The sequence below is a fragment of the Oncorhynchus nerka genome, linkage group LG12 (genome assembly GCF_034236695.1).
Source record: "Oncorhynchus nerka isolate Pitt River linkage group LG12, Oner_Uvic_2.0, whole genome shotgun sequence".
NCBI classification, from domain to species: Eukaryota; Metazoa; Chordata; class Actinopteri; order Salmoniformes; family Salmonidae; genus Oncorhynchus; species Oncorhynchus nerka.
This window is the reverse complement of record NC_088407.1, coordinates 46,271,219-46,284,592: the sequence shown is the minus strand read 5'-3', so window position 1 is coordinate 46,284,592 and position 13,374 is coordinate 46,271,219. Positions and strand designations below refer to the sequence as shown.

At 43.2% G+C, this 13,374-nt stretch overlaps 1 protein-coding gene across 3 annotated transcripts in view; it reads left to right on the top strand.

Moving 5' to 3' along the window:
* Positions 1–13,374, top strand: part of fancm (FA complementation group M) — a 67,971-nt gene that overhangs the window by 28,901 nt on the left and 25,696 nt on the right. For 2 of the 3 annotated variants that reach the window (XM_029674963.2, XM_029674961.2), the window contains exons 6-13: positions 209–341; positions 435–524; positions 932–1,030; positions 1,413–1,591; positions 3,681–3,887; positions 5,488–5,743; positions 7,367–7,518; positions 7,896–8,054. In XM_029674963.2, the coding sequence (XP_029530823.2) occupies positions 209–341; positions 435–524; positions 932–1,030; positions 1,413–1,591; positions 3,681–3,887; positions 5,488–5,743; positions 7,367–7,518; positions 7,896–8,054 (1,275 nt within the window). The remainder of the gene's footprint in view (positions 1–208; positions 342–434; positions 525–931; positions 1,031–1,412; positions 1,592–3,680; positions 3,888–5,487; positions 5,744–7,366; positions 7,519–7,895; positions 8,055–13,374) is intronic. The other variant, XM_029674964.2, reaches the window with a different exon arrangement.

Here is a 13,374-nt window from a genome sequence, read left to right as displayed (position 1 = left end):
GCCAACCAATGCTCATCTTTTTTGGAGCAGGAATGTCCTCAGAGTAACCCCTATTCATTTTCGTCTATGATCAAGCTGTTTTGCGATGGAAATCCAATGTCAAATTGACTTGCAAATCGATGTCAAGTTACGTCATGTTCTGTCTTGCTGTCAAATTAAGTCAAGCTACACACGTTAAGCCTCTCTTTGTGGTCCTGGCTGTTAACAGGGGGCTCAGCAAGGGGCTCTGGAGGGGGACTTTGCCCTGTGTATCAGCCTGTACCATGGCTACGAGCTGCTGCTCCAAATGGGCCTGCGCTCCCTCTTCTTCTATGTCCAGGGCATCATGGATGGCACCAAAGGTAGGTAGGAGGCACCTCCCTACTCACTCACTCACTCACTCAAGTGATAGCTTGCATTCTGCTCAGCTGATTTCTCTATTTATGCCAACTCAGAGAAGTCTCGAGCCAGGAACGAGCTACAGCGCAACGCCACCTTCATGGACCTGTACCAGGAGATGGCGGCCATGTTTGGAAAGCCCACCGGTAGGATACCGTTCCTACAGCCCTGTTCCTACAGTTTTTGAAGCCACACGATAACACTTTATTTTACAGCCAGGCTGGTACTTTCCTGGTATTTACATGGTGAATACTAAGAAACTGTGGTAACAAGAAGTATTGTTTTGGTACTTATACCTCAAAGAACTAACTGGTACCAAATGGTGCATAGTGATGCTTGTGTCGATGAATCTCAAAGAAACCGGAGTGTAATTATTACGCAATTATTAGTCAAGTACCGTTGTAACAAGTCATTTCTAAATAACTACCTGTTCAACAGCTGGCTGTAAAAAAAACAAGCGTTACCAATGCTTCTCCTAATTGTGAATGTTTATTATGAAGGGTGTCGTGGGCCCTGACGGACCTGATTGCCATGTATTGCGCTTTGCTTCCAGGCCCCGAGGAGCCCTTCATCTACAGCCACCCCAAACTGCAGAAGCTTGAGGAGGTAGTGCTCGGGCACTTTAAAACATGGGCTGAGAGCTCCAGCACTGGTAATTTACTCTCTTGTTAGTAGCGACTAACTGCATCCGACTCTTAGCGATGACTCATCCTTTTAAGATATTTATCTTGAGCCGAGGTAAACCGCAGGCTTGAATGGCATGGTTAAAGTCAGTGTGCTCCAGGTGTTGTTAGTCCGTATTTGCTTTGAGTAGTATCAGATGCACTTAATAAGCAGTTCATCGGTTGTAAGAGCACGCACTGAGGATGGCACTAACCAAATGTATGCAGTGTGTATTTCAGTATGAAATGTTGCATAAAAGGAAATTAAGACATACTGAATTTCCAACTACATGAAGTGAGCGCTGGTTGCCCCCTTTCCATTGGTTGTAAGTAACCTCTTTCTCTTTTCCCTCTCCTCTTTGATTGGTCCAGGCTCTGGGCCCCAGGAAGTGAGCACACGTGTGATGATCTTTTCGTCGTTCCGGGAGAGTGTGCAGGAGATTGCCGCCATGTTAAATCGCCACCTGCCCCTGGTCAAAGTCATGACCTTTATGGGCCAGGCCTCGGCAGGGAAGGGGGTCAAAGGGTTCACCCAGAAGGAGCAGCTGGAGGTAAAAACACTCTAGGTTCTGGATAGAACATAAACGGGGTTATTTGATTGTCCACATGGAAGAACCCTTTGAAGAACTTTTTCACAGAGCGTCCTACCTGTAACCCAAAAAGGGTTCTTCAAAGGGTTTTCCCATGTGTACAGTCGAAGAACTCTTTTGGACCACCACCTTCAGTGCATAGGCCTGCGAGTATGTTGCCGTGTTGCTTTGAATCCCAGACCTACGGCTGCTTTGTTTACAACCCCTCTCTTCACTTACCTCCTTCTATGCGTCCTATCTCCTCAATAAGATGTCTGATATTACCTCGACTAACCCGCGCCGCCACACATTGACTCTGTACCCGTAACCTCTGTATATAGCCTCGTTACTGTTATTGTATTGTCGCTCTTTAATCATTTTTTAAAAATCATTTAATTTGAGTTTTTTTTATTTTAGTAAATACTTTCTTTAACACTTATTTTTCATAAAACTGCATTGTTGGTTAAGGGCTTGTAAAGTAAGCATTTCACTGTAAGGTCTACACCTGTTGTGTTCGGCGCATGTGGCAAATAAAATGCGATTTGATTTTGATAAATACTAAAAAAACACAATGCACGTGCCACTGTCACACCAGGTGACAAGACTGATGACACAAGCTCAAGGTAACGCCAGGATAACGTCATTATAAAGGGTAGTATTTGATTAACATGGCTTGGTTTACATTGTGCTTGTACTGGGATTTGGTCCAAATGAACCAACAAAGGACACACTGGAAAGTGCCTCCCAAATACCTGTATTGAGCAAAGCTAAACGGCACAAACATTCAATGTTATCCAAAAGTGTGGTTGCTTAGCAGCTCTGACTGAAGCTAAGGTGCTTTTTTTGTGTGTCCTGGAGACGGCTACAACATTGACCATATTAGGCTTGTCTTCTCAGGCCCTCAGTGTTCTCTATTCCTGACTGGCAGACAGAGTGTATGCTTAGCTTAGATAGTTAACACATCCTGCTCTGTCTTGTCACTGTGTTGGCGAGCTGCCAATATTTTGTTTAATTTATTCATTTAAATGTACTGATATCCACATGGCAGTCAAATATACTGAAATACATGGATATTACAAAACATACACAATAACACATTCAAGTTGAAATCACAAGTAAAATTCATGTCAATATGTACGTTAAGGAGACCCAAAGAGTTTTGTTGATTAATTTGCATAGGTAGGGTATGGGAGACTGGTGTGCTGGTAGAAATATATTTTCACACCTGTACCACATGTATAACATAATGTAGGTAGGCCTGTATACAATGGAGAAGGTAAGGCGATTTACGATAAAGAAAGCAGCCAGTTCAGGTAAAGATTATTATATAAATGATATGTTTTATGTTCTTCAACAACCACCAGCAAATCAATTGAATTGCTAAACTGTTAGCCTCTAGGCTAAATGTAGCACCCACCATTAACTTACAGGAACATAGCCGACAGTAGCGTTTGAAGAACTAGCTGGTCCCCCCCCCCCCTATTTGTACTTTAGCACAAAATGTTATGCTGCTCATAAGTATCATTCCTCTGCAGGTCGTCGATAAATTGCGTTGGTCCCGACTCCTGAATATTTTAAGGCTTCTGTTTTGTACAGAGACACGCAGTTAATGCATAGGCCTGCTCAGCTCTTCAACTCCCTGAGGCACCGAGGACATGATGTCACAGAGTACAGTAGCACTGTGCCTTCAGCTCTGTGCCTTCATGAGAGCTGCTGTATAAGGAAACATTTACCTTAATCCTAAACTGTGCTGGATTCAATTACCAGTATAATGGTTCAGTAATTTATTGATGCAAACAAAGTACAGTATATATTCACAGGTGTGTGTTTGTGCGCGCAAATATGGTAATTCAGCACCATTCAGTGACTCATATTCAGTATTTGTGGCCCTGACCCCATGCTGGAATCGATTCCACAACCCTCGTGTTGCTATCACCATGCTCTTACCCACTAAATCATTAGAACCACATGACTTGACAGCACAGACATACATGTTTGTGATTGACTTCACATACAGGCACAGTGAACATTTCTGTCATCCTGATAAAATGTATCGATTTCTGTACCGAAGGTGATGCAGAGGTTTCGGGAGGGGGGCTTCAACACCCTGGTGTCCACCTGCGTGGGCGAGGAGGGGCTGGACATCGGCGAGGTGGACCTCATCGTGTGCTTCGACGCCCAGAAGAGTCCCATCCGCCTGGTTCAGCGCATGGGCCGCACCGGACGCAAACGCCAAGGGCGCATAGTGGTCATCTTGGCCGAGGGACGAGAGGAGAGAGTGAGCGACAACTCCTGCCTTTGGAATCTTAGGAATGGTCCCACATCTGTTTGCGCTGTACCTCTACGGTTATTCCTATGATTGTTGTCATTCCAAACGTGTTTATGTTTGGCATGACAATTAACATAAGGGTTAGCAAGACGTCACTAGGACCAGGTCAATGGAATGTCCTTATTTTTTTCCATCGTATTTATTTATTTATTTAGACAGTTGAATAGAGAGGGCGAGACTGAGGTATAAAGTGTGCTCTAGACCTAGCTGTGTTTCCACTCTTTCAAAATACCAAATTCCACAACCCCCAACCGGGTCCAGTCTTTTGTGTCTGACGGATTTTGGCTCTGGAGTCTCTGTCTAGTGTTTACACGTGTCTGGCTCCTTCCCAGGCATCTCACCGTTTATATTGGTTTCCTTTGTTGTGCGAAGATAAACCAAACATCCTCAAGTGTACTTTGTGTTACCTGGCACTGCTTTAAGAACCCATGCTTATCCTGAATTGTCACACATTGATCATCCGCCAAAAACATTTTGCTCTAGAGTTGTGTCTAGAATTAACAGATACAGTGCTATCAGAAAGTATTCATACTCGTTGACTTATTCCCCATTTTGTTGTGTTACAGCCTGAAATCAATATGGATTTAAAAATATATATATATATCCTCTCGCCCATCTACACACAATACCTCGTAATCGTGAAAACAAGTTTTTAGAAGTTTGTGTTGTATCGGATTTGCCCCAAACATAACAGTTTGTATTTAGGACTAAAAGTTTGTATTTAGGACTAAAAGTTCATTGCTTTGCCACATTTATTGCAGTGCTAATTCAGGGCCTTGTTGCAAACAGGATGAATGTTTTGGAATATTTGTTATTCTGTGCAGGCTTCCTTCTTTTCACTCTGTCAATTAGGTTAGTATTGTGGAGTAACTACAATGTTGTTGATCCATCCTTAGTTTTCTCCTATCACAGCCATGAAACTCTGTTTTAAAGTCACCATTGGCCGTATGGTGAAATCCTTTAGTTAGGAAGGACGCCTGTATCCTTGTAGTGACAGGGTGTATGGATACATCTTACAAAGTGTAATTAACTGCAACATTCTCAAAGGGATATTCAATGTCTTTTTTTTCTTCTTCTTTTTACCCATTATCAATAGATGCCCGTCTTTGAGGCATTGGAAAACCTGGTCTTTGTGAGGCATTGGACATCTGTGTTAGAAATTCACTGCTTGACTGAGGGATTTTCTAGATAATTGCATGTGTGAGGTACAGAGATGAGGTAGTCAATTAAAAAGGTCATGTTAGACACTATTATTGCACACAGAGGGAGTCCATGCAACTTATTATGTGACTTGTTAAGCAAATCACTTTGACACCATCGGGTATTGTGTGTAGGCCAGTGACGACACGTAAAAAATTCATACATTTTAAAATTCAGGCTGTAACACAACAAAATGTGGGAAAAGTGTGAATACATTCTGAACGCATTGTAAGCATGAAATAGCTTTAAATCATCTTGACTACGTTTTGAAACGCTCTTTGTTTGAGCGCGGACCCCCTAATCTGCAACCGCCCAACTCTTTGTCGGACATCTTTTGTTTCCCCCTCAGACCTACAACCAGAGCCAGAGCAACAAGCGCAAGGTGTACAAGTCTATCGTGGGGAACAGCCACAGTTTCCACATGTTCCCCCACAATCCCCGCATGCTGCCCGACGGGGTGCATCCCGCCCTGCACAAGATGCACATCACCTGTGGCCAGTTTGACCACCGGGAGAGCAGCGGGCGGCTCGCCGGGGGTTGGAGGGGGCGCAGGTCCCACTCCTTGGAGGGCCAACGTGAGTCCCTTATTCTTCCGCATGATCTAGGTAAGAGAGGCTGGGGCTCTTGATATGTCTGTGATTGAATCGAACCGACAGCAAAGACTCTCATAGATAATAGTCTTGGTGTTGTTATCACTGTGCTCCAAATATTTGGGCATCTTTTCCAGAGCAGAGCAATGTTTGCATTTAACTAAATATTTTTCATTTGACATACACTACTGTTCAAAAGTTTGGGGTCACTTAGAAATGTCCTTGCTTTTGAAAGAAAATAACATTTTTTTGGTCTATTAAAATAACATAAAAGTGATCAGAAATACAGTGTAGACATTTTTAATGTTGTAAATGACTATTGTAGCTGGAAACGGCTGATTTTTAATGGAAAATCTACAAAGGCGTACAGAGGCCCGTTATCAGCAACCATCACTCCTGTGTTCCAATGGAATGTTGTGTTAGCTAATCCAAGTTTACCATTTTAAAAGGATAATTCATCATAAGAAAACGCTTTTGCAATTATGTTAGCACAGCTGAAAACTGTAGTGCTGATTAAAGAAGCAATAAATCTGACCATCTTTAGACTAGTTGAGTATCTGGAGCATCAGCATTTGTGGGTTTGATTACAGGCTCAAAATGGCCAGAAAGAACTTTCTTTTGAAACTTGTCAGTCTACTCTTGTTCTGAAAAATGAAGACTATTCCGTGCGAGAAATTGCCAAGAAACCAGTCTCAATGTCAACAGTGAAGAGGCGACTCCGGAATGCTGGCCGAGTTCCTCTGTCCAGTGTCTGTGTTCTTTTGCCCATCTTAATCTTTTCTTTTTATTGGCCAGTCTGAGATATGGCTTTTTCTTTGCAACTCTGCCTAGAAGGCCAGCATCTCGGGGGTTGCCTCTTCACTGTTGACGTTGAGACTGGTGTTTTGCGGGTACTACTTAATGAAGATGCCAGTTGAGCATCTGAGCGTCTGTTTCTCAAACTAGACACTTTAATGTACTTGTCCTCTTGCTAAGTTGTGCACCAGGGCCTCCCACTCCTCTTTCTATTCTGGTTGGAGCCTGTTTGCGCTGTTCTGTGAATGGAGTAGTACACAGCGTTCTCACATGGAATAGCCTTCATGTCTCAACAAGAATAGACTGACGAGTTTCAGAAGAAAGTGCTTTGTTTCTGGCCATTTTGAGCCTGTAATCGAGCCCACAAATGCTGATGCTCCAGATACTCAACTAGTCTAAAAAAGGCCAGATTTATTGCTTCTTTAAATCAGCACAACCGTTTTCAGCCTCTGCTAACATAATTGCAAAAGGGTTTTCTAATGATCAATTAGCCTTTTAAAATGACAAACTTGGATTAGCTAACACAACGTGCCATTGGAACACAGGAGTGATGGTTGCTGATAATGGGCTGCTGTTTCCAGCTGCAATAGTCATTTACAACATAAACAAAATCTACACTGTATTTCTGATTAATTTGATGTTATTTTAATGGACAAAAAATGTTGCTTTTCTTTCAAAAGCAAGGACATTTCTAACTGACCCCAAACTTTTGAACGGTAGTGTATGTATTGGCTCTCCGTGTACCTGTATTGTAAGCTTTTGTAACAGTTGAAAGACAGACAACGGGCCTCTCTCAGCTTTGGAGTATAAAGGCGGCTTCCCCCTTGTGTTTTAATGATCCAGTCGGGCACCAGGAGAGTGTGAAGAAGGATGGCTTCCTTAGCCCCTCTGAGCTCACTCACTGGGAGTCTACGATGAAACTGGGGGAGGGGGAGGCTCCACCCATTCTAAGACAGTCCCGCTTCCTCTCAAAACAGGAAGGCTCGCCACCTCGGGTGAGTCATGGGTTAAATTCTTGCACGGATCAAACACATTGGCCAGTCACACACACACACACACACACACACACACACACACACTACAAATGTATGCACTCACGTATCTTAGATTATTTTTTATTTTTTTTACCTTTATGTAACTAGCCAGGTCAGTTAAGAACAAATTCTTATTTACAATGACGGCCTAGGAACAGTGTCCCTGCCTTGTTCAGGGGCAGAACGACAGATTTTTACCTTGTCAGCTCGGGGATTCGATCCACCAACCTTTCGGTTACTGGCCCAACGAGCTAACCACTACCTGCCGCCCCATTATCTCTTTGAATAATATATGCTAAGTGGTATGTTTTATGATTATGTTGTGTATGTGGCTGTAGGTGGAGCTGCTCTCCAGCGGGCCAACCAGGGAGCTGTCTCTGTGGGAGTGGAGACACTGGCAGAACCAGCCCTTCCCCACTCACATTGTGGACCACTCCAACCGCTGCCACCACTTCACCAAGGTCATGGAGCTCATTGACGGCCTGCGCCAGGAAGAGGTGAGAGGGAGGGCAAGCTCAGAGGGGGTCATCCATCTACCCATCCATATACAGTTGAAGTCGGAAGTTTATATACACCTTAGCCAAATACATTTAATCTCAGTTTTTCACAATTCCTGACATTTAATCTGAGTTAAAATTCCCTGTCTTAGGTCAGTTTGGATCACCACTTTATTTTAAGAATGTGAAATGTCAGAATAATAGTAGAGAGATTTATTTCAGCTTTTATTTATTTCATCACATTACCGATGGGTCAGAAGTTTACACATTAGTATTTGGTAGCATTGCCTTTAAATTGTTTAACTTGGGTCAAACGTTTCGGGTAGCCTTCCACAAGCTTCCCACAATAAGTTGGGTGAATTTTGGCCCATTCCTCCTGACAGAGCTGGTGTAACTGAGTCAGGTTTGTAGGCCTCCTTGCTCGCACATGCTTTTTCGGTTCTGCCCACAAATTTTCTATAGGATTGAGGTCAGGGCTTTGTGATAGCCACTCCAATACCTTGACTTTGTTGTCCTTAAGCCAATTTGCCACAACTTTGGAAGTATGCTTGGGGTCATTGTCCATTTGGAAGACCGATTTGTGACCAAGCTTTAACTTCCTGACTGATGTCTTGAGATGTTGCTTCAATATATCCACATAAACATCTGGCGCCGACAGAGATGGCCGCCTCGCTTCACGTTCTTAGGAAACTATGCAGTTTTTTAAATTTTTTTATTTTATTATTTCTTAGACTGTTACCCCAGGAAATCTTAAGTCTTATTACATACAGCCAGGAGGAACTATTGGATATAAGAGCAACGTCAACTTACCAACATTATGACCAGGAATACTACTTTCCCGAAGCGGATCCTCTGTTTGGTCCACCACCCAGGACAATGGATCGGATCCCAGCAGGCGACCCAAAACAGCGGCACCGCAGAAGGGGCAGACGGAGCGGTCTTCTGGTCAGGCTCCGTAGACGGGCACATCGCCCACCGCTCCCGAGTATACTACTCGCCGATGTCCAGTCTCTTGACAACAAGGTAGACGAAATCCGAGCAAGGGTTGCCTTCCAGAGAGACTTCAGAGATTGCATCATTCTCTGCTTCATTGAAACATCGCTCACTTGGGATTCGTTATCAGAGTCGGTACAGTCTCCTTCGTTCTTCACGCATTGCTCAGACAGAAACAAACGTCTCTTTGGTAAGGTGGGCGGGGGTGTATGCCTTATGATTAACGAGTCGTGATGTTATCATAACAACGTACTGGAACTGAAGTCCTTTTGTTCACCTGACCTAGAATTCTTTACAATCAAATGCCGACCGCATTATCTACCAAGATAATTCTCTTCACTTATAATCACAGTCGTGTATAGCCTCCCTACGCAGATTCCTCGACGGCCCTGAAAGAACTTCATTGGATTCTATGTAAACTGGAAACCACATATCCCGAGGCTGCATTTATTGTAGCTGGGGATTTTAACAAGGCTAATCTGAAAACAACGCTCCCAAAAGTTTATCAGCATATCGAATGCGCGACCCGGGCTGGCAAAATCCCGGATCATTGTTACTCTAACTTCTGCAACACATACAAAGCCCTCCCTTGCCCTCCTTTCGGGCAAATCTGACCGCGACTCCATTTTGTTGCTCCCAGCCTATTGACAGAAACTAGAACAGGAAACGCCCATGCTCAGGTCTGTTCAACGCTGGTCTGACCAATCTGATTCCACGCTTCAAGATTGCTTCGATCACGAGGACTGGGATATGTTCCGAATAGTGTCGAAGAACAACATTGACGTGTACGCTGATTCGGTGAGCGAGTTTATTAGCAAGCACATCATTGATGTTGTACCCACGGCGAGTATTAAAACCTTCCCCAACCAGAAACCGTGGATTGATGGCAGCAATCGTGCAAAACTGAAAGCGCGAACTACCGCTTTTAATCAGTGGTCAGTGGCTACACTCATTACATTTTAGCTTCATGACTTAAGCAGAGTTGCTAAAAGCATGTCTTCGTCAAGTAACGTTAGCCGATCAAAAATGTACGATTTAACCCTCTCATACAAACTTTAAACTGCAGTCAGGGGTGGGAAAAGTACCCAATCGTCATACTTGAGTAAAAGTAAAGATACCTTAATAGAAAAAGACTCAAGTGAAAGTCACTCAGTAAAATAGTACATAAGTATATTTAAACCAATTACTTTTACTCAAGTACCAAAAGTCATTGTAACTGCTAAAATATGCTTTTGTTTAAAAAGTATAAGTATATATAAATCATTTCACATTCCTTATATTAAGCAAATTAGACAGCACAATGTATTTTTATTTATTTATTTACTGATAGCCAGGGGCACACTCCAACACAACATAATTTACAAATGAAGCATGTGTGTTTAGTGACTCCACCAGATCAGAGGCAGTAGGGATGACCAGGGATGTTCTCTTGATAGGTGCGCGAATTGGACCATTTTGCTGTCCTGCTAAGCATTCTAAATTTAACGAGTACTTTGCTGTGTCAGAGGAAATGTATGGAGTAAAGAGTACCTTATTGTCTTTAGGAATGTAGTGGAGTACAAGTAAAAGTTGTCAAAAATATAAAATAGTAAATTCAAGTACAGAGACTCCCAAAAAACTACTTGAGTAGTACTTTAAGGGATTTTTTTTTGGTGCCACCTCTGAAATCACCACACAACGTTACAAATGAAAAAACATACCCTATTTGTTTGCTCTACATTTTACATGCTTTGGAGGGAGGATAGGTTTCCGCCATTGCGACAATTTCAGAATGTTACAATTTCAGGTAAAAACTCAATAACAAGTCTTAAATATTAGGGAAATGTCTGTCAGCTGTTTCAAAAACATTGGATCGTTCGTATAGCTTTAAAAGATAATCGGAGAGCTCCATTGTACTGACATTTGCCTTTCATTCAAAGACAGCTGATATTCAGTCCTTTAGAGCCCTAGGTTTGTTTCGGGTGGATCTAGTTCTCACCTTATCCTAATAAGCTATTTTGGAACGTTTCCTTCGCCACAGGTTAACGAGACGTCGTGCCAGTTGGTTCCTCTCGTTTGTTCACCGTGGAGATATTTGGGCCAACAAATAGGCCCCTATGTGTTGTAGGCTTGTTGTAGGCATCACAATCTCAACATCACAAACGGATCAATCTCGATGAGGACATTTTCAGTGCATGTAGAAGCTCTAAGTGTTATTCGCAAACAACCACAAAATAGGCCTTGCGTATTTAGGCCACAGTTAACTGATGTTTCAACAGTTTGAAATGGAAATGATCTGAAAGTAGTGTAGCTTGATTTTTCACCACCGTTTATATTTCCCACATTAGACCAATCCACGATCATCAAATCACATTTTATTGGTCACATACACATGGTTAGCAGATGTTAATGCGAGTGTAGCGAAATGCTTGTGCTTCTAGTTCCGGCAGTGCAGCAATATCTAACATGTAATCTAACAATTCTACAGCAACTACCTAATACACACATCTAAGTGAAAGAATGGAATAAGAATATATACATATAAATAAATGGATGAGCAATGACAGAGCATCATAGGCAAGATCCAATAGATGGTATAAAATGTTTGTTTGTGCAGCCTCTTTGTGTTTAGTGATAGCTGTTTAACAGTGTGATGGCCTTGAGATAGAAGCTGTTTTTCAGTCTCTCGGTCCCAGCTTTGATGCACCTGTACTGACCTCACCTTCTGGATGGTAGCAGGGTGAACAGGCAGTGGCTCCGGGTAGCTGTTGTCCTTGATCTTTTTGGCTTTCCTGTGACATCGGGTGGTGTAGGTGTCCTGGAGGGCAGGTAGTTTTCCCACAGTGATGCGTTGTGCAGACCGCACCACCCTCTGGAGAGCCTTGCGGTTGTGGGCGGTGCAGTTGCTGTACCAGGCGGTGATTACAGCCCGACCGTATGCTCTCAATTGTGCATCTGTAAAAGTTTGAGAGTTTTAGGCAACATGCCAAATTTTTTCAGCCTCCTGAGGTTGAAGAGGCGCTGTTACGCCTTTTTCACCACACTGTCTGTGTGGGTGGAACATGTCAGTGATGTGTATGCCGAGGAACTTTAAAACTTTCTACCTTCTCCACTGCTGTCCCGTCGATGTGGACAGGTGGGGGGGTGCTTCCTTTGCTGTTTCCTTTATTCCAAACAACTTTCATAGTTTTTCCAACGGGGCTTCATAGGATGAGCTCGACTTCCCTATTTATTGGTATTCTGTTTAGCTTATTCCAGTCCCGCCTCCCCCTCGCTCTTTTCTTTAAGGCTTATTCAGAGGGCCGATGACATTAGCCAGGGCTTAGTTACATGGCCTAAATCGTAAAGGCCTTTGCATTCGTTCTTTCGCCTGCGCTGCTTTCCTCTCCCCTCCTGCCCTCACCTTTTAAAACCAATGACCGTGGCAACGCAACAAAAACACCCCAATTTCAAAGGGAAAGGTTTTTTGTTTAATAAAAAAAAAAAAGCGATCCCTTTTCATTTGAAGACCTCTCTCTGTTCGAGTCCGTGCACACACGCAGCCATGCTGCGTTTTTCATTTTCCTGTCTCCTCCCTTTTTTCATTTGCCTTTTATGATGGGGTGAGAGGGAGACACAGAGCAGGCAGACAGGCTGTCTCTCCCTCGCTTTTCTCAGAATTATTACATTTCTCAGAATTTGTAAGCCCAGGAAGCACTAAGTAGGCCAGCCCTGGGTGACCTACATATGTACGAACACGGGCTGAGCTAGGAAGAGCAGAGATTAGAGTGAAAGAGATGGGGAGCCTGACACCCTGTTGCCTCTGTGATGAACATAAGAGGGGCCTGTCCACTCCAAACCAGCAGTGTTTTGTTTGGTGTTCATTGGTAAGGGAAAACAGAGGGGTTTGGCTGTCACTATGGAACGGGATGAACTCGGGATTGGATTTCATTTCAATTTGCTAGACTGGGCGGGCGGGCGCCTGGAACTCGCAGCTCAGCAGCACTCATGTAAATTGTGAACCCAAACAATGTGAACCCAATGATCAAATGTTGGTCCAATGTTTTATATTGATGATCCAGTTTAATTTAATAATGACATTCACTCGAGCAAACTGGTCAATTGTTTGAGCGAAAGACCAAGGACATTGTCTGGTCCATCGAAAAGGGAATTCAGTCCAATGACCCAATTGCTCTCTCACCAGTGTTGAAATGATAATTGCGTTTCAGACGTTTGCAATGTGTTTTATCACGTCATCTGCTTCTGTCTGTAATTTTTTACATTGGCATTTATATTTGAACAGGTGAGTCATATCTAATCAAGGACTTTGAATTTCAAGGGAAATGAAGGATCAGATTGACTACGCATT